This window comes from Sturnira hondurensis, unplaced genomic scaffold (assembly GCF_014824575.4).
Source record: "Sturnira hondurensis isolate 20B ecotype Veracruz unplaced genomic scaffold, ASM1482457v3 Scaffold0008196, whole genome shotgun sequence".
Taxonomy (NCBI): domain Eukaryota; kingdom Metazoa; phylum Chordata; class Mammalia; order Chiroptera; family Phyllostomidae; genus Sturnira; species Sturnira hondurensis.
In genome coordinates, this window is record NW_028080827.1 from 7,417,122 (window position 1) to 7,439,076 (window position 21,955).

Consider the following 21,955-nt stretch of genomic DNA (forward strand, 5'->3'; position numbering starts at 1 on the left):
AAGAATTTTAATTTTCCTCACATCTTTATAGTGACTAAATAAAAATTAAAAAAAATAAAAGTTTGGTACAGTTAAACTTTTTGGTGTTTTAGATACATATGGTTATAAAATTTAAAATATGTTCTCTTTGGATATTTAACATTGAAAATATTATTTAAATTCATATAAGCTAAAATCTTTCCTATATTGAAAATAATTTTATATTAAAAGTAATTTTATTAAAAAATACAAATACAAATAAAATACGTTCTCAAAAAGGAGAATTTTTCTTATTTAACATGCTTATAAGTTTAGAAAATAAAGTTCATTACTATTAGTTACATGTTAGACTAAATAAAACTTTGTGTTTTCATAATTGGATTCATTTCAAAAACTGCAGTGACACTTTTTAAAATCATCATAAATAAACCAAAATATGTATTTGAATTAATACTAGTTTTTAAAATACTAATTTATAAACAAAATCCCAAGCTGCTGATCTGACTTTAACCAAATTACCAACACATCAATAGGTAACTTGGTGCCCATGCTTTCTGAAGCTCATCCGTGGCACTGGACATCACTCACTGAATCAAAATGAGAAATATATCAATATCATGATCCAACTCTTCAAAATCTAGTGAGTCTAAAGATTAACGATAATACATTCAACAAACCACACAACTAGCAAGCCAGGAGTTCAAACCATGTTTACACATAATTAAATTATGTAAGAAATTAAAGACATACCTAAACTTCATATTTAAAATTAATCATTAAAGTTGGCAGTCCTCAAACAAGAGGTAAACATGCTGCCTTTGTGTTTATGCTTCATTATTAGGACAACTGACAGCTAGCTTTCCAGTGACTCACACCTTCACATGAGCTACACAGCCAGAGGCAAGAGAACAAATTCTCCTTCTTTCAGTTCAAGATTTCCATTCAACATAAATTTTACTTAATATGCAGTGATTCTTCCTGAGTAAAACTTACATATATGTACACATTTGCATAGTACTATGCTTCATTCCTGTGTGATAGGCAATAAAGAAACGTACAGCCTCCTTTTCCGTACTGGAACGCAGGTGATGAGTAAAAGTGGTCTGATGAAGCCAAAGGTCATAAAAAGGCTTGTTGAATTATATCAGATCCTAAGTGTAAGGAACTCACTAGATTTTTTTAAAATTTAGCTTTACTGAGGTATAATTGACATACATCAGTGAGACTCTTTTTAATGTGCAAAGCCAATTCTGTAATAGGCAGACTTCTGGGCTTTCAAGATTATCCTGGATCTGACTTGGAGATGAATTCAGTGGCAAAGTGGCCTTTATACCAAACTACTCTCCTGAGAACCGTAAACCAAGGATGATGAAGGATTGCTCTGGGCTAGAGTTCTCCTGAACCCAAACTACGCCTTCTCTGCCCCTACATCTGTCAGACTACATTTTGTGTGACCATCTCATTCCATCAGTTTAGAAATTACCCTAGGGATAATACAATTTTGTTTCCCAAGTTGTCCTGCCAAAGCAATACAAATATTTGGGGTCTCATTTTGAATAGGGAGGTCTCAATCTGGCTTACTATTTTAAATAAGGCCCTGGTACTGTTAGGTTCTGATTTTATTGAAACTAGCTCCATTTAAGTTCTGTAAACTGCTGTAATACTATTTTTTTCTAATGCATTCACCTTAATCAGCTTATTAATGCTTTCCTTCTATGGAGGCCCCCAACGATCATTCCTGGGGCAGAGCAGGGAAACTCCAAAGAAAGCTGCAGCCCCACTGTTACTTACCAAAGTTGTTGCAGCAGCAGTAGCAGGAGAAAGGGCTAAGTTCTATATGCATGTGAGAGAATGATTATTGCAATTGTAGGCTATAAAACACATACCACTTGTATTGTTCCTGAAGGAGGTACTCGATAACCCCTTTTACCAAGGGACTCTAAAGTGATCACACCCTTGAAATAAAAGAAGACAAATTGAGTACAAACTGATGCATATGTATATAAAGGACTAAAATAATAATAAACCATGAGTTACTAAAATTTCAGAATTCTATTTGTATGGAAAAACACTCACATTGCTTTAATACAGATACACTCTATGAATATGAAATAGTGACGGTCCCATTGGTATAAAAACAGTTTATTGTTCTTCCCAGAAGATGTTGCAATAAATAATACATAACATCAAATGTATAATAAATAACAAATAAATATATCAAATAAATAACAATTATATAACACAAAACTGCTTGAAATTTCTATTAAAATATAAGATATAGATGTAAGAAGCTCCCTGAAAGGATAAAGGGAAGTGATAGGATTATTTCCTTGTATCATGCAGGAAGAAGGAGGTGAAGAAGAAAAATAGTTTTTAGTCTTTGGACATACAAAAAGTCAAGAATGTGGAAGGAGCTAAGTCTCAGCCAAAAGCCCAGTCAGTTCTTCAGACTACGGATCAGAGACAGACCAGCATCATCAGCATCACCTGTGAGCTTGTTAGACCTGCAGAACTTCTGGCTTCTCCCCAGGCACACCGAACCAAGCCTGCATTTTAACAAGACTTCCCAGATGATATCATACACACATTTGAGAAGCACTGCTGGGTTATATAACATAGTTTTATGAGAAGGATGTTCTAATCATTGCAACACTCCCCAAATGGGAAAGAAGTATAAATTAAAACAAGGGAAGCTTTGATTGTGTGACAATTTCCAGATAACCAGAACAATCAAGTGACGACAGGTGGTAACTGTGATACTTACGGTATTTTGCCATGTATAATGTGCAGGTTTTTGCCCGAATTTTTGAGGGAAAAAGAAGGATATGCATTATATATGGGTATAATGATTACATACCATGGGCATAATAACTCTGTGTATAATGCACACGAAACCATGAGTGTGCATTATATATGGCAAAATATGGTGATCCTCAGAGAGTGGTAGGAAAAGAATGCTCATTCATTTGTTTAAACTGTGCTAAGTGTTCTTTGCAGTAGTTAAGATAGTTAAGTAGAAAAACTGTATGCTCTACATTTTGTATCCCATCATTTTATGCTGTGTATGCCCAAACATGTCAAACCTTATGTAAAAATAAATATAAAACAGGATTGTTCCACCAGGCAACATCTGTGTGTTTGAAAGATAGGCAAGGGCAGGGGTGGGGAGGGGTGGGAGGTTAGGTAAAACGGAGTGGAAAAAGATAAAAGGAAAAAACAGACTCTAATATGGAAATATCACAACTCCAAGTGAACAGCACTTGACATCACACTGTAAAGCTACCACGGAAATGGGCACTGAGAAGAAATGTGGTTCTTGACAAATATGATTTATCGCATGGTCATTTAGAGCATGAAAATGGCATATAGACAAACTGCAACCCTACTGAAAATAGCAACAAAGCTTTTAACACTCTCTCTTACAATCTGCTCTATATGAAAAATTCAGTGGCATATACTGTCCCTCTTCTTCCTAGTTCCAGAAAGAAAAAGTAAAAAAAAAATATATATATATATATAAATGATTTTATAATCACAATGCTCCAAGCAATATATTACTATTCTTCCTCACCACCCCACCCCCCCTAAACAAATAAAGGAAAACTGGTGAAGCAAAAACTACCAGCAAGCTGCTCTGGCTGGTGTGGCTCAGTGGATTGAGTGTCAGCCTGTGAACCAAAAGGTCACCAGTTCCATTCCAGGTCAGGGCACATGCCTGGGCCTGGGGCCAGGTGCCCAGTTGGGGGCATACAGGAGACACCAATTTGGCATTTCTCTCCCTTTCTCCCTCCCTTCCCTTCTTTAGTTTCTAAAAATAAATAAATAAAATCTCTTTAAAAGCTTCTACCAAGCCTATACTTCCTTTAATACATGGCAATTATAATAGCTTTCAGAACATGATAATAGTAACTAAATAAATTTATAAAGAAAGAATACAGATTTTTAAAAAAACCTTCAAGTTTAAGGCAATGCTTATCTAATCCATGTTAAGACCAGTATGGCACTGGTAAATTAGGAATTAGACAGGAATTGAGAAATTATCAGAATTCTATTATATTTTCATAATTTTAATAATTTATCAGTCAGCATATCAATATTTTTATACAGTAAAAGTTACTATACCTCTGACATTGGAGGATAAATAGAAAGGTTAAGATAAACTAAATTGAGTCAAATCTTATACAAAACGTATTCTCAAATTATTGTGGAAAAGAGAATATACAAAGCTAGGTAAAACAGAAGTTTATCTTAATTTGGTCACTTACAGATAGAAGAAAATAATACATGACCTGTGAATACGATAATACAAGTTATACCATGAATTTGCTACTGCACACTTGCTTTACACCTTCCTGCTTGTTCCACCATGTGACAGTGTCTAGACTGTGGAGAGTTGCCGTATCATACAACACTGGAAGGACATTTTTACCACCGATACCCAATTGCAGACACTACATGGCTTTGAGTTAATCTCCAAGGAATTATTTAATGAAAAGTCCTGCACCACTTCTACACACACGAACTTTCTGCACAAAATTTTACCTTTGTAAGCCATTTGTGTAATTTATAATGAGAGGTCCCAAGGTTATTATTAGAGTAACAAGTACGAGTTTGGTGTCTGTGATATATATTATTTTATCAAAACATGATCAGTCCTTTGAAAACAGATAGAATTACCAGTATGTAAATAAGATTCCCTGAACAAGATTACTTTTACTAATTTTCAATAGGAAAGATGTGTGGTCTAAGATTTGGACTGCATCATTTAGAAAGGAAACCCATTTCTAATGAGTAAACTTAGAAAAAATGACATAATGAAAAGCTTACAGAAGAATATTATCAGAAAAAAGTAAATTAGAGATTCTTTAAGAACAGACTAGTTTAATAACCTGATTTAAACTCTGTCCAGCATTTCTTCATAATCCATAACTATTTGTGTGTACTTTCTGGAGACGGAGTGACAAAATCCTTTATCTCTTGATCTTTATTTTTTAGATGTCAACCAAGGTCAAGTATAAATGCTGTTTTGCTTTTATAAATGATCTCTTGCTCATAAATTTCACTCAAAGATATTTACTTGAGCTGATTTTCAGCCAATTCACTCTTTTATCTTATTTCTGAGCCATCCTAATGGTCATCTGGACTCTATACACTAATGACAGATTACAGTATTTTAGATCTTATCTTTCAGTTTTCTATCACTATGTAACAGAACATGTGAAACTGATGAGACTTCTTGATGTCCTTCCCAGTAAAGCAAAATGGACATCTTCACATTTATATTCTAATATTGTAAGCATTCCAGTACGATATGTTAGGGACCACCCTGCCTGGTTTCAGGAGCTGAAACCCCCCATGGCTAACTAAGGCTGACTGAGAGCCCTTCTGACCATAAGCCACTAAGGAGACAAAGCTTATCTCCTTGGCAGGGGCGCTGCTTCTGCTCCTTTTTCCATAACTGGCCCCCAATGCTTGATCAGTTAGCCAAGGACGGGTAAGATTCCCCAAAGAGGGGGATCACCTAAGACAGGCATGATCATGTGGAGGCTCCAGGGAAGGACTTGGGGGGCTATGGAGAAAGGGGGTGATGGACGCTCACCCCCTGGCTTTAATGAAGCCTGAGTTCTCAGTCTGTCTGTAAGAAGTCTCTGAGAATTCTCTGGCTATATGCCTCCTCTGCCTGACTTAAGCCTGAAAACCATGACAGAGGGTGGTGCAGACTTATGCTGGGAATGGGTTCCCCGGGGCTAATCAGGCATAAGAAAGAATTCTTAAAAGTCCTGTGAAACCTGCTTTGCTAAGAGTGCTTTCATTCATATGATAAGGGTCCGAGCAGGAAATGAGTATGTCTCCCAAAGTTTCTGCAACCCTCTTTCCTAACAGAGACTGACTCAGACTAAGCTCTCAGATTTCTTTGAAATGTTATTTACTGTTTGATCCTTGCCTCCCTGTATTCCTGTGTATTACAACCCAATAAAAGCCCCTGGAGGAAGGGGCTCCTGGCCCTTCCCCTTTGAGGGATCGGCCGCCTTCCTCCCCAAGCAGATCATGTCTTGGCAGTGTTTACTCTCATCTGTGGCAGACAGGGGGACTTGTGGGCAAAGATGCCCCCACAATGATACACTTTTATCCCGATACTGGACTTATCTCAAAGGGTACATTCCATTATATTAATTACCCAAAATTAGCAGCTATTTTTTCCAAGAATTATAATAGAAAAGTATACACCTCTTTCTGCGGTGAACAAATAAAATTGGTGGCTTATATGATATGGGCAGGTTTGTAAAGGTGGGGGCCTTGTTTTTCATAATAACCAATGTTGTGCATCATTGTGATTATGATCCACAAATGTAAATATTATTGGGAAAAGAAAACTTTGAATAAATGAGCAGGCACCAGCATGCCTTTTCTATCAAAGTACGAAATGCTGATCAGGATCTTGAGTAAAATGTTCACCTTTAGAATGGAGTAAGGCTTTCTTGAGCAAACTGCGCCAATAATGAATAAGCTATATCAGGTCCTCAAAAAAGTAAAACTTTTTTTCCTCTGTTCTTTCTCAATTATGTAAATTCCCTCTTCTGAACTTTTATTAGTAACAAAAGACAGTCATTAATGTCCTTGAAAATCTAAAAGATGGGGGAGAGGAAGCAATTGGGCCAGGTGGTAGCTGGAATATTCAAGTAGCAAGATGAGAGCTGTATGTTTCTGTGCCTGCAGCAATTATATACCTCGGACTCCCCAAACTAAGACTAAACATGAAAGCCCAGCTCTACCTCTATATTCGATACTGTCCCTATACACCTTTTACAGACTTCCATTGCTAGCCACTTCTCCCTCTTTGTATTTTGGAAAAGGGCTGATACTAATCATACTCCAGGACTTGGTACCATTTTTGCAGTCGAAGGCCTATTTTATCCTAAATCCATTGAAATAAAAAATGGAAAAGATGAAATCATAGGATTGTAAGGCTTAAAACTGTGCTCTAATTCCTCTTAGCTATCCTACTTTTCAGTAAAACATTTGCACACAGTCAGAAATAACTAATATTCTAAAGAACCCTAGAATTAGAATAAACTGGTCTAAAGACAAACCAAACAGGAGACAGTGGATAAAGGGGCCTCAGAGAAGCCTTGGTCACCAAATTTTTACCTAAGCTCTACTGAGATGAGGATCACACGTGAAGGCAACCCTAGCACTTGAGAATTTGTGTGAAGTTAGAAAGATAAGGATTTATAGTGTCAACCAATAATCAAATTTTTCATTATTTTTTCAAATCACAGAGAAACAATTTTCAGCACCACTGCCAAATGCAAAAGAGGATATCTATTTTTAGAGCTAGCTCAGAAAGAAGCTGTGAGGTAACATTTTGCTTGGTATATTCATTAGTCTCTATTCAGCCCTCAATTTTCTCTTACTTTATATTTTCAAGCATCGCACCAAAGTAGTCCCTCAAGCTCCCTGAACTTAATTGAAGACATCTGTCTTTAAGTTGGTTGATTTTAGCAGAAAAAGACAATTTTAAAAATACTTGCCATATAAGGAGAGGGAGCATTATCATCTGAAACACTGTAGAATGACACTTCAACTGGAAGAATCAAGTGCGTGGGGCAGAAAACACCACTGGCCCCGACCTCGGCAGTAAAGCCATCAACAATGCCGAGAGGGTCTAATCGATAGTTCAAGACAGATTCCTGGAAGACACATTAATTTTTTAGTTGTAAGTTTAAACAGTTAACTCATTCATTTTGTTTTGTATTTAAAGAAATACATCACTATGCATCTGGCATTAGACAAGAGGTTGTTCCATTGTCACGTCCTCATTTTAGATGTTCATCTGACCTAAAATGAACCATTCCCCCAGCAATCCTCTACCATCCGATTGAATCTGGCCTCCTTTCACTACTCCAACCCATGCTCAACTATCCCTGAATTTCACCATTAGTTAGACCTGATTGTTTAATATATTATTCTTTTCTCTGTAAATGCAATATACTTGACCAGAGCAGGTATAGTATCAGAAATTTTATAGAGACTATACATGGTGCTAAGTACAGAGAAGCACTCAAAAGCTTGTTATTAGGTCATATACTAAAGTTCCATCAAAAGAGAAAACCAAATACTTATAACTTTTAACCAAGAAATAAATATGTCTTAAGGAAAACTTAGAAGTACAGAAATATGAACAGCAGGGAAGATGCTTATCCATCTCTCCCAAGCTCACTTGTTGAGACAACCATTCTAACAACTTAGTGTTTATCTTCCCAGGTATAAGAAACATTTCATCCCTGGTTGGTGTGGCTCAGTGGATTGAGCACCAGCCTGCAAACCAAAGGGTCACTGGTTCAACTCCCAGTCTAGGGAACATGCCTGGGTTGTGAGCCAGGTCCCCAGTAGGGGTTGCGTGAGAGGCAACCACATGTTGATGTTTCTCTCCCTTTCTCCCTCACCCTCTCTCTAAAAATAAACAAATAAAATCTTTAAAAAAAATCAACCTCCTTGACCATGAAGAGGCTACTATCAGCACACCATCATCCTTCCTCTGTAGCAGAGCCGATTTCATCAGGTGAGGAGGAGAGCCAGGTCTATCCTGCAGCTAGAGTAACAGACACTTCAATCCAACCTGATTTCATCTAGGTCCTCTGTCTCCTTTACAAGCTACCCAATTCTAAGATGTCACTAATAGCAACTTTTCCAACTTCACTTTTCATGAATATTGGAGGAAAGGAAAAGAAAAAAGAAAAAGGAAAGAAAGGTGATTTCCAGACCTTGGAAAAATACAACCCATTTATTTATTTCCCTTTCATAAATAAATGACATAAACTATACCCTGGGTCTAGCTTAAGGAACTTCAACTCTTAAAATAGTTATAAAAAAAAAAACATACCTCAAAATTTCCTAGGAGACTAAGACTTGTTATAGGTGGAGCACTAGAACTCAGGAATGGTTTTTCACGAATTTCTGGATCATCTTCAAAGTTTAAACATGGCCGGGAACTAATAAAAAAATCAGCAAATGGGCATAATAACTATAATATTTTCTAATTTACTTTTGCCCTAAATTAAATCAAGATAATCCAATTAATTTAACTGCCATAATAAAAATTAATGTAAACAAAATTTAAGATATAAAATATCTAGTTTTACATTCTTGATTAGATTTTATAATCAATGTTATAATATTTGATAAAGAAAAATATTAACATCCAGGAAGGTTTCATGGTGGAATTTATAATATACCACACAGTGGCATCTAATACTGGAAATATATAGTAGTTTAATCTTCTTTATCAGTCTTCATTTTCAGTTAAAACTGAGAATACAAAGCCAAATTATGTGACTCAAGAATGACAGTATTATATGTCAATGTGGAACAAATGCTGAGGCTTTTTGGCAAAGGGGCACAGGGCAAACGGGGAGGTGAATGACTGAAAACACATAAACCCACCTAAATATTAAAACCAATAACAGGTGTTTGTTCATTATGATGACCATATGTAGTATTAATTTCTCCTTAACTCATCCTTAGTAGCTGTGTGTGTGTAAAACAGATTAATAATGAAAACCAATTGGGAAATAAGATTCCTGTCAAATTTTTGTATTTAGAGCCAACATTATTTGTTGTAAAAGGTCAGAATTTTGTGTAATACTATTTCATGTACACAAATAAATTTTAAGATAAATACCTTCTAGATGATAAGTTTTTCAGATGCAGTAATGAAGAATCCAGATCAAAGCAACCTGATTGTGTCTTTCTTTGAGGAACCTAAGGTCAAAATAATCATTTGTGAAATTTATAAAAACTAATTTTTCTTGAATTGATACCTAATTATATTTTGAAAATAATAAACTTTTCCTCCTGTCAGCTTACTTAAAATCATGCTCTTTATTCCATACTGTTTTAATGTTATTTTATTAACTAGTATGGAAAAAATATGATTAATAAAGGCACTTTTACTAGGTTTTGATTTTTTTAAAGAAGCAAAACCAGTTTTTTCTAAACTCAAATCCTACATGGAATCCCAATATATAAGACGTTTTTACTTTATATGTTTGTATATTGTGAGAGCAGAAATAAAAGATTTACAGCTTTAAAATAAAAAGGAAAAACAGAATTAAATGGCCATGGGAGCCTGGGGCCCAACCGGCAGTGTGGCTCCTCGGCCCACACCCACAACACCACGCATTTGCAGGAGCCCTGGGCCTTCACGGATGGGAGACTTAAAAAATACTATATCTGGAGTTTAAAGTACCAAATTACACTTAGGACAAACCACCATCTAATTCAAAATATCCTAAACATGAAAGACCCAAGTGTAAATTAAAGGTAAAATCACACACAACATGCAAATTAGACAGATGTTTCTGGAATTCATATTAAGTGTGTATAAGTATCTGAGTGATCAGTGTGTAAGTGGTGAGTAAGAAAAAGCAGATGCTACTGAAAGTCTGAACAGCCTCAATGTTTCTGAGAGTTGTGAAGTACACCATGCTAGTCTTTGTAGTCAGCACTTAATATGAAATTTTCTACCTAAACTCGTCTTTCAATTCTGGAAAGGTCTCTACCTTCATTTCTTCTAATACTGCATTTTCCTTATTGCATCTAGTCCTCCTTGTGGCATTTTTTACTAGACTTACATTGAGTATCACATTTTATCCCCCATGGCTCCTTCATATTTTACTATATTGCTCCCTTTCTGTACATCACTCTAAGTGTTTTCTTAATATCTGTCTAATCCATTCACTCCATCTCTAGTCTGTTTAATCCATCTACATGTGTATGTACACTTGTGTGCATACTTCAATTATAACATCTTTCACATTTAGAATTCCTATTTAGTGTTTCCCCCCCAAATCCACATGTTCTCTCATCTTAATCTGTCTTTACCTTATTTATATCTTGGAACATTTTAAACAGAATTATTTTTTATCCTCTTTCTGGTTTCTCTGATAACAGAATTCCTAAATGTAAATTCTCCCACTTCTTGATTCTGCTGATCCTTTAAGGTGCGTTGTAATGTTTCTCCTCTGAAGTTATCTTCAGCAAGAGTTATTTCCCATGAAAATAAATCCTTGGTGCCATGGGTTACAGATGTGGGATAGTCTCATGGTTCTGCTGGGACTCAGTGATTTCACGTTTCAATTTAGTTTATGGTTATTTCTTCTTAGCTAGATGTTTCTGAACCTCATGGCACAAATTCAGAATTCCTACCAGGGGTGGCTTAGGTTTAAATAAAAATTCTTTTGGGGGCTCTTTCCTCACCCACTATGCACCTCCCTATTGCACCCTTAAGTAACTGGGTGAATCTTTTCCTCCTGTCCTATTTCTATAAGGGTAGTTCACCTGTTTCCAGTTTTATGAAGAGTTTGGTTTTTTGATCCCAACTGTGACTGGAGCAGACTTGTGGCCTTGACTCCTATCCCAGCAGGGGCATTAAATCCTAGTACTGCCTTAAGCTCAGATATTCCAGTGGGCCATACTTGCTCAAGTTGGTATCCAGAGGTTTACCTTTATTCCTCTTATACTATATTATGTATTTATGAGTTATGTTTTTATCCAGGATTTCTGTGTTTGGGAAGGAGAAGGGGGCCTTCCTGTATCAACTCGGTCCACCATATTGAATAGAAGTCTACAATGTTCTTTATACCAGAATGATGCTGATAAATGATATGCAAACACTGTAGATATCTTCAAGTTCTCAACACGGGATAAGAGAAAAATACTTACAGGACTTGACAGAAGAGGCAATCCAGTCCGAGGATGAAAGGCTCTAGTTGAGGTTCCATCCAAGGAATGAAAATTATGTTTCCGCCAGACATTTGAATGTTTCAGTGGGACAGCCCTCTGCTAAGAAAAGAATTAGATTTTAATGGTAATATTTTTTAGTCTTAGACTTACTGCTTTTTTCTAATTGTAATTTTTCCATTGCTATTTATCCTCCTTATACCCCTTTCCACCTCCACCCCCTCCCCTTAGCCTTATTTCTAATATGTACTGAGGTTATTACATCCTTGGTAGTAAAGTTAATGATCTGTATCTATATCTCTACATCCTCCCTCCACATACACACACAGAAAACACTAAGTTTTTTCTCAGATACTGAATAAACTCTAATATTCTAAAGGAAGTATGTTCAAATATCTTATCAACATATGGTCATATACTTGAATTCTAGCACCCAGTAAGCTAATAGTTGATTCTTTTCATTTGTGAGGAAACAAGTACTGACAGGTAGAAAAAAATTGCATAATATTCTAAAATACAAAACTGTGGCAATGTCAAGGGGCATTCTCAGAGGATATAATTTGGAGGGGCATGATACAGCAATATAATAAACAGGAGTTTTAAAATATATCTAATGCTGTCACAGTACCATATTTTTGAAGTGATAACAGGAAATAGGCTAATTCTTTAAAATGTAGACAGGTTTATCCCCAAAGATCAGAAATTCAAAAAAACACATGAATAAAACTCAGAAAAAGTCTAATCTGGATCCTGGCTCTACCATTCACTAGCTTTGTGACCCTGGGCAAGTTACTTCAAGTCTTTGGGCCTATGGTCTTCCTTTGTAAACGGGAGTTAAGAACAGAACAGAACACCGCATCATGAAGTGGAAAGATTAAGTAAGCCAACATGGGTAAAACACTCTGAAGAGTGCCCGGGCACACAGTAAATACTGTACAATTAAATATTTAATAAGTGCATGAATAAAATGAATCTTAGTTGTCCTGAAAAATACCATGGCCAATGTAAGCCTCCCTATTAGATTCCAGAAAGGATCATGGAAACTGATATTCTTAAGGCCAGCATAAGTTTTTGTAACAATTACAGTATTAAGAAATTAGAAACCGCCATTTGATAAAATCCATATGTTAGAGAGATGAGATCTTCTGTTAAAAAATATAAATTACAAACCCAGTACAATTTTAAAAATCTACTGTCTATCAAAACAAATATAGGTAACAAAGAAGATAAACTAAGGTCATTTCAGGTGTGACTCCAGTTTTCCATATAATGGAGATAAAAATTAGTGAAACTACTTTGAGAAATACATATAATTTGAGCATAATAATATTCTACAGTTAAAAAGTTATTTGGTGGAAAGTCAAATAAAATGGAAATCTTTTATTTACATAGTACATTATAGATTCACAAAATATTTTAAGATCTATTGTTTGATTGTTACCACAACTCTGAGATAGTCAAAAGAGATTCATCATTCTTATTTTAAAATTAAGGAGTTTGAGTTTCTGGTCAAGATGGTGGCAGTGGTAAACTAGGATTGCCTGCTTGCACAACCACATCAAAATTACAACTAAATTGAAGAACCATCACCACACAGAACCACCAGAAATTGAGTTGAATGGAAGTATGACAACTACAGAATTAAAGAAACCACATCCATCCACACTGGTAGAAAGGGCACAGATGAAGAACAGGGTGTTCCTATATCCACGTGTGGTGGATAAAAATTTGGTAAGGAAAACTCAGAAGCAAGGACCCCCAGCCCCTGGGTTACAGTGCTGGGAAGATTAATTCCCTATAATTTTTGGCTTCAAAACACAGCAGGAGTTAAGTAGGTGAAAAGAAACTCCTAGAGTCCCAAGCAGTTCCTCTTAAAGAACCCACACATGGAATTACTCAGACTCACTCCCACTGAACTCCAACACCAAGGTAGCAGCATGAAAGACACCAGTGACATAGAGGGAGGAACTGAAGTGTCTGGCATCAAGGTGAGAGCTGGGGGGACAGCTTTCTCCCACACAGAAAGGTGGGCAGAGGGCACTGTCCCTTTTCTGACCCCTCCCGCCCCCCAAAGCAACAGAGCTGCCAGGCTGGTGCCTTATCTGAGGATCTATCAGCCTGGTTAACACAGCTGACCTTGCCTGGAGATCCCCGAGACTCCTTCCCACTCAAATAACAGGCCAATCTAAGCTGTAAATAGGATTCTTCCATATGAATGGCTGGTCTTGGCTCAGGCTTTATAACATCCTAAATCCTCTCAAACTGAGCACCAGCTGGTCTCAGTGAGCACCCAGCACCAGTACCTCTAGGTAAGTGGTCCCAGGTCAGGCACTAGCAGCAGCCAGCATAGATTCACACTTAGCTTTGCCTGGGAATCTCCAAGCTCACTACAAGGAGTAGCCATCTCAGATTGCTTTATAGCCCAGACAGGTTGGCAACAGGCAAAACACAGGTGGGGGCTGACCTTGGCCTGCAACACCTGGGAAACCTGAGAGCCTGGATTCCAGTGGACAGCTACAGACCACAATGGAGCAACACCACCCTGTGCCTGCACTGCTGATCCTCCACAGAGGATGGAGGTAGGTGGCCCGTAGTCACGGCCAGTCTTTGCAGCTGACTGGCCTGGGTAAATCCCCCCCATTGTCCTGCCAACAGCAATCAAGGCTCAGCTTACAAGAGGAGGATGTACCCAGTCCAAACAAAGGGCACACTGTGAGTATTCAGCTTGGGTGATAAGGTGAGGCTGTGCCACTGGACCCTATAGGACACCTACTATATTAGGATACACTACCAAGACAGGAAATCATAGCAGCTCTACCTTATACATAGAAACAAACACAGGGATGCTGCAAAAATGGGGAGACAAAAAAAAACATGGTGTAAATGAAAGAAGAGATCAAAACCTCAGAAAAAGAACTAAACAAAATGGAGATAGCAATCTATCAGATGTAGAGTTCAATACTCTAGTTATAAGGATGTTTAAGGAACTTAGTGAAGACCTCAACAGCATAAAAAAGACCCAGTCAGAAATGAAGATTCACTAATTGTAATGAAGAATAATTTACAGGGAAACAACAGCACAGTGAAAGAAGCTGAGAATCAAATCAATGATTTGGAACATAGGGAAGCAAAAAACAACCCATCAGAACAAAAAGAAGAAAAAAGAATCCAAAAAAATGAAGACAGGATAAGCAGCCTCTGGGACAACTTCAAGAGGTATAATATCCACAACACAGGGCTGCCAGAAGAAGAGAAAGAACAAGAAATTAGAAATCCATTTGAAAAAATAATGAAAAGGAACTTCCCTAATTTGGTAAAGGAAATAGACATGCATGACTAGGAAGCACAGAGAGTCCCAAACAACATGGATGCAAAGAGGCCCACTCCAAGACATATCATTATTAAAAGGCCAAAGGTTAAAGATAAAGAGAGAATCTTCAAAACATCAAGAGAAAAGCAGTTAGTTACCTACAGGAGAGTTCCCATAAAGCTGTCAGCTGATTTCTCAAAAGAAACTTTGCAGGCTAGAAAGTACTGGCAAGAAATACTCAAAGTCATGAAAAGCAGGGACCTAAAGACAAGAGTGTTTTACCTGGCAAAGGTAAAATCACATTTAGAATCGAAGGGCAGATAAAGAGCTCCCAAGATAAGAAAAAGCTAAAGGAGTTCATATTCATCAAACCATTATTATATGAAATGTTAAGGAGACTTATTAAAGAAAAAGATCAAAACTATGAACAATAAAATGGCAAAAATTACCTATCTATCAATAATTGAATCTAAAAAACAAACTAAGCAAACAAGAACAGATACAAAATCATGGATATGGAGGGTTTTGATGGTTGCCATACGGAAGTGGGGTGTGGGGGAATGTGTGAAGAGGTGAGGGGATTAAGAAGTACGAATATATAGTTATAGAATAGCTATGGGGATGTAAAGTACAAATATAGGAAATGGAGTAGTCAAAGAACATACATGCACAACCCAAGACATGAATGATGGTGTGGGCATTGCCTGAGGGAGTAGGGGGTGCTGTCTGGAGGGGGGCAAAGGGGTCAATTGGGAGAGCTGTAATGGCATAATTAATAAAACATAATTTAAAAGTTAAAATTAAGGAGTCTCAGGTTTTTAGAAGTTATGCGACTTATTCAGGGTCACTCAAGGACCAAATTGTGAAGTCAAGACTAGAACCCTGGTATTTTGACCAACAGGCTAGTGATTTTACTATATTCCTAAAATCCTTAGCTGAGCTGCGTCATAACACAATGGGTACACTGCCAGAACAACTAATAAATAATACATTAAGTTAAAATAAATTTTGTTTCTGACTCTGATTTACTCTGACTCAGCAATTGTTCACAAAATTGAAATTAACAAAAAATGGTAACAGGAAGAATTTACCTAGCATTTGTTCTTAAGCAAGTGGTTATTTGTAAGCATATTAATACTGGTTCAACAGCAGTTTTTTTTTTAAGATTTTATTTTATTATTTATTTATCTTTAGAGGGGAAGGAGAGAGGGAGAGAAACATCAATGTATGGTTGCCTTTTGTGCGTCCCCTGCTGGTAGTTAGCCTGCAAGGAACTGGCCTGCGACCCAGGCATGTGCCCTGACTGGGAATCGAACCGCGATTGTCTGGTTCACAGGCCCGCGCTCAATCCACTGAGCTACGCCAGCCAGGGCTGGTTCAACAGCAGTTTTATTATTTCTGACTACATGTTCTATAAATAATGAACACCTGGGGCCTTAATAACTAGACCTCCTATAAACAAAATTCAAACCATAACAGATAGTTAAGAATTATATTTGAAATATATTACCTACCAACACCTTGGTATTTTTCAGTCGTTCACAAGTAGACAAATAGTCTTTTAGACTCTCTCTCTGACAACAGTTTTGAAATTTTTCATCAATTGGATCTTCTTTCTTATCCTGTTCATTTTTCAATTGGTCTGCCTTTTTGCATTTGACAGCTTCCTTATCTTTATTGAGATAATTTTCTATACTATTAAGTTGCATATTTTGCTCACATCTTGTAGGCCTTTTTGAGTCATCATGTGAACACCTGTTTTCATGTTTTTTCAAATATCCAGACATTTCCAATGTAGTAATTTTTATTTTTGAGTCATTAGTTTTAGAATTATCACATTGGTGATTGTTAAAAAATTCTGGATTACAATAGTCAGGTTTTTTCGTTTTTTCTTGAAACTTATCTGTGCAAATCTGTTTGTCAATACTGTTGCCATTTGAATACCGTTTATCATTTCCATTGCTAATTTCTTGCTCCTTAAATTGACACTCAGAAAGAGTATTTTCCAGTCTGATTGTCAAATCTAAGTTATTTTCTCTGCAATGAGACATATTTGAGGGAGCCAATACACTACTGGCTCTGTTCGGTATGCCTTGAAATGTACTTTGGATGACTTCACTAGGATTGTCCTGATGCAGATTTCTTCTCGTTTGAGGTTTCCAAGAGGACTTGACTTTACTATCGTATTTAAAAGGACTAAAAGATTTAGTAGGTATTAAGTCTTCCCCTTCATTGCAGTCTTCTAACATGGAAACTTTTGTATTAGAAATGGAAACAGAGGTGTCACCCTTGTTTTTCTTCAACAAATTTTTGTCTTCATACGAACTCCTAAACACTTTAGAAGAAGGAACCAAAGTAGAGTCACGCATGTTGAATGACTGCGAGGGCATACGGGGTGCTGTTGGATCAATATGCTCCAAGTGATGAGCAATCCTTGCAATAACATCTTGCCGCTCCTGGAGTAGTGAGCCTATTAAAGGGTTAGTCTCCCCAACAGACCGATGAGAATAAAAACCATTAGAAGTACAAGTTTCATTTCGGGGCATTTCTGGTTTTACTTGCATTTTCCCCTCATTGGTATCTTCTGAGGAAGTAAGCTCTGGACTATCAAATGAAATACAGAAAGTTTCTTGGATTTTTTTCACATTTTCATTTTCTTGTGAAATCCGAAGTTTTGAATTTAGTGAACTAGCGTCTTGAGTATTAAATGCATGTCCAGAAACATGTGAATTGCTTGGATCACAATGAATCAAATGCTGAGCAATTCTTGCAATAACATCTTGTCGATCCTGAATTAAAGAGTCTATTAAAGGATTAGTCTCACCAACTGACTGCCAGGAACTCTGATGACCACAGACACTGGAATCAATCACTGAAAATGATTTTAAAGTTCTCACCGATGTTTCATGTGACTTTTTATCTCCTATACTGCTGAAGCCCAGAATATTGGCTTGACAAGTTCCATAGTCTGATTGTTTACCAGTGCCTGGATATAGTTTGCCATTTTTGACAGCTGCAGTATATTCTGGAGGTGTGCCATTTTTTGCATGCAGTACACTTTCAGGTGCCATGGTCCAAGTTGGTTTGCTACACAGACGCTGTAAACTGTTTGTACTACACTGCTCTGCTTCATTAGAATTGCGGTGCTGATGAGCCTTAAGTTCGCATTCTTGAACTCTTTTCTCATAAAGGCCAATATTACTGTGAATACTACACGTCAAAACTGGGTAATTAGATTGTCTGGGCAAGGACTGAACGCTGACTTTCAAGGCCACATTGTGAGAAACATTGGGAACAGGAAACACATGTTCAGTTGGTGTCTGAGAAAAATTCCACTGTAGGTCTACATCAGCAGCACTGATTCTAGAATTATAGAGAAAAATATGGAATCAGTGGGTCATAAAATATGTATCATTTTGTATATTATTTAAAAATTTTTAAACAGTCATATACTCATCTTTGTTTTCGTTAATTACTAATGAGGTTCTATGAGCATAACCTCTATGTTGAGCATTTTACCTATGTTGCCATGCAAGTTATTCTGATAAAACCAACATAAGAAGTATAGCAGAGTATGTATGATCTTCTTAAGAATATTAGACCAAGCACCAAAGCTCAAGAAAATTATAATTTCAAAGTATTTGTCAAAACAGAAAAAAAGGACTTTGTATTTACCACTAAATAAATGGATTTAGCAAATTCTACTGTGGGAGGTGATTAAGAAATAACTCTATCTCATGGTCACCTGCCTAAAGAAACAATTAGACAGTTGTTCAGCAGTTTTTATGCCAAAAATTAAGTCTACCATTATGGGAATTCAGCAGCCCCAAAAGTTTTTCTACTTTATTTATAATGGCAGCACTAAGTGCATTGTTGGTTCTATAAAGTAAGCATGTAAGTTCCCTGAAAACTATTCCACACCAAATTTAATCCAATAAACTAAATTCATACTTACTCACATCTACATTTTTCTAACTCATTTTGAGAAAAATGTCAGTAAATTTTATCTTCTTATCTTTAGAAACGAAGGAACTATATAATACTTAAAAGGTAAAATGCCATTCGGTAGCTCTCCAGCATAGCTGAGCACATGGCCCTTTCTGTGCCCACACATACCTGTAAAGAATATTCCGTGGAATAGCACCGTGAGAAACACTCAGCCAAGCACTTAATTGAGAAAAGAACACAAATGAGCGGACAGCCAATAGAAGGGTCTTCTCTTCAATAAATCGATCACCATTCCTAAGAAAAAAAAAAAAAAAAAAAAGACAGAAAGAAAAAATCATGTAAATACCAGAATGTACAAAATGTCTGAATTTTAGAAAGGAAGAGGCTGGAATGAATGTATCACTCAGGATGCCTACTTTCAAGAGTGTAGGAGTGGATTTACCAGTGTCACTTAAAATTATTATTAGCACTAAATATCTAGATTTTACTACATAAACAGAGGGATTTTGAAATAGGATATATTTTAAAATAATTTATAAAAAGTTGTGGAAAACCTGATTTACCAACAACTTCGAACTCAGTTTTACAACTTACTGTCGAGGAACTGGCTCCAATACCCATCTTTCTAATAATAATGCATCTTGCTTAATTGCAGGATCGTTGAGATCAATCCCGTCTGTGGTCGGCCCATCATCACTGTAGCAGCAGTCTGGCAGGAGCATCACTTCTACCATGATTGGAAGGTTTTTCTTCCACAACAAGGCGACCTCAGACCTGGTTCGTCTGGCTTGGCGACACTTAGAGAAAATGAATACAAGCAAAATGTCTCAATAACCCCCACAATTTTATATTTTAATTTGAAAATTATAATGGTAAAGCACACATCTGTACGAGAAATGAGTCATCAGTTGTAGAACTAGACTTCTCCATTTATGAGTAGGTTTCCTCATTAAACAATGGATTCATAGTAGTAGGCTCGTAGTGTGAGGATTAGTACTGAACAACATTTATGATGCAAACTTTCTTGGGCGGTTATCTTTGCTGAATCGCAAGGTGGCCCAACCTTGCCTAGTTTGTTAATTACATTATCATTACAGAGGAGATTCATTCTAAGTGAAGACCAAAATATTCAAAACCCATTTTCATTAAATGCTCACTATATACAAGATTTTAAAAGTTTAAAATTTTGGACTATATTTAAGAAACTGAAAGAAATATCCTCAAAGCAAATTATACAGTACTTACCAAAATATTTTTAACAGTTTTTTATACAAAGACATTAAGATGATAGCAAAAAATGTATCCTTAAAAGGAGTATAGAGGGAAATTGGTTAATGTGGAAAAAATAATTATTAACATCAATCTATTAAACAAGAACATAGAGTCCATGAGCCAGGGCTGAGATTCTAAAAATAAAGAAAGTTGAATCACAGCAGCAAATATAACCTTCAATCTGGTGTGTGAGAAGGCAGGTACCTAACTGACTACCGACCAGCCTGGTGATCAGCAAAACTATGCACTGTGCCTTCAAGAGCCTTGTTTAAGAGCCCAGGTTATCAGCTATGGTTCAGAATGAGGGTTTTTATTTACGGTTGAGACTTATTTTATACTTAAATGTGGGCATTATAATTGCAAGTAACAAAGGTGATGACAGAATTTATGTAATTTATATAAAAGATAAGTAAAAAGCATTCAACACACAATTCTTACCTGGGCCAGCTTGTCACTACATTCATGTTTGGTAGTTACTGGGTAACAGGACTGTGCTGGAGGGCAATGGAAACTTTCTGAGCGACCTTTTACAGAACATTCAGGTGTTCGTCCTTCTGTTATTAACAAGGCCAAAGAGATCAAGAACTCCTCCGCATCATATTCAAAGTATTCATCTAGTGTATCTGGTATTAAAAAACACAAAAAGAAGAGCCTTCACTTCAATGTACTCTTGATAAGAACTCATCTTTTATGTCTGAAGTAACTGTCACATATTCAAGTATATTCACTAACAAAGGGTGAAAAGAGAATAAAAATGAGACAATTAAAATATGGTAAACTCTTCATTCAAAAGGTACAACAGAGTTGGGTGATGATGAATAATACAACATCCCAGTTAAGACAAAGCTGGTAAAAATTATGGCATAAATTGGTTTTATGTAAACTTCAGTTAAAATACTGAAGGTTTTAAAAATATATTTTTAACTCTATAAATAATCATATATTTAGAGGTCAAGTACAACAATTTTCACACACAAATGTTCACCAATAGCCAAAGGTCAAATGTTTTATGTCATATTTTTAGTTAAGATGTTTTATTTTTATTATTATAATAAATACCAGAAAAAGATACAGATCCAATTGTATGTTTCTCCCTTCTCCCTTCCTTGACTAGTCCCTTGTTCTTGCAGCTCCAATTCTATAATGTGGCCATTCATAGCCTTTCCTATACAGTAGTAACAGTTTCAGAGCGGGAAATGCTATAATTATCCAGCAGGAGATTCAGGCCTAAATTACAATATGTGAATTGTTATTTTTTTAATACTATGTAGTTCTAAGCAATCTAACCTGTAGATATTTTCACTTATTTGTAGTAGTTTTTAAATTTCTCACAGGTGCTCTAATTTTTTTCAAGTTTATTTTCAAAAATCTTAACCTGCCTCGATTTTAACAGGTTGAGCATGCATACACATACACACACCAAATTCAATTTGTTGTGCAATCCAATTAAACAACATGTTTTTAAAAAATCCTCACCCAAGGATATGTTTATTGATTTTAGGTAGAGAGAAAGGGTGGGGAAAGGAGAGAGAGAGAAGCGAGCAAAAGAGGAAGAGAGATGGAGACATCGATGTAAAAGAAACAACTATCAGTTGCCTACAGTACGCGCCCAGACTGGGGATTGAACCTGGAACCAAGGTACGTGCCCCAACCAGGAATTACATTCACAACCCTTTGGTGTACAAGACGATGCTCCAACCAAGC

General features: G+C 36.5%; 1 protein-coding gene across 7 annotated transcripts in view; it reads right to left on the reverse strand.

The window, feature by feature from the left end:
• The window catches only part of ATOSA (atos homolog A), a 97,114-nt gene that overhangs the window by 5,365 nt on the left and 69,794 nt on the right, over positions 1 to 21,955 (reverse strand). For 6 of the 7 annotated variants that reach the window (XM_037054663.1, XM_037054662.1, XM_037054660.1 and 3 more), the window contains 9 exons: positions 20,690 to 20,874; positions 19,574 to 19,776; positions 19,148 to 19,273; positions 16,546 to 18,394; positions 11,704 to 11,823; positions 9,662 to 9,741; positions 8,864 to 8,972; positions 7,512 to 7,670; positions 1,866 to 1,934 (listed from right to left, as the gene is read on the reverse strand). In XM_037054663.1, coding sequence (XP_036910558.1) covers positions 1,866 to 1,934; positions 7,512 to 7,670; positions 8,864 to 8,972; positions 9,662 to 9,741; positions 11,704 to 11,823; positions 16,546 to 18,394; positions 19,148 to 19,273; positions 19,574 to 19,776; positions 20,690 to 20,874 — 2,900 coding nt within the window. The remainder of the gene's footprint in view (positions 1 to 1,865; positions 1,935 to 7,511; positions 7,671 to 8,863; positions 8,973 to 9,661; positions 9,742 to 11,703; positions 11,824 to 16,545; positions 18,395 to 19,147; positions 19,274 to 19,573; positions 19,777 to 20,689; positions 20,875 to 21,955) is intronic. The other variant, XM_037054659.1, reaches the window with a different exon arrangement.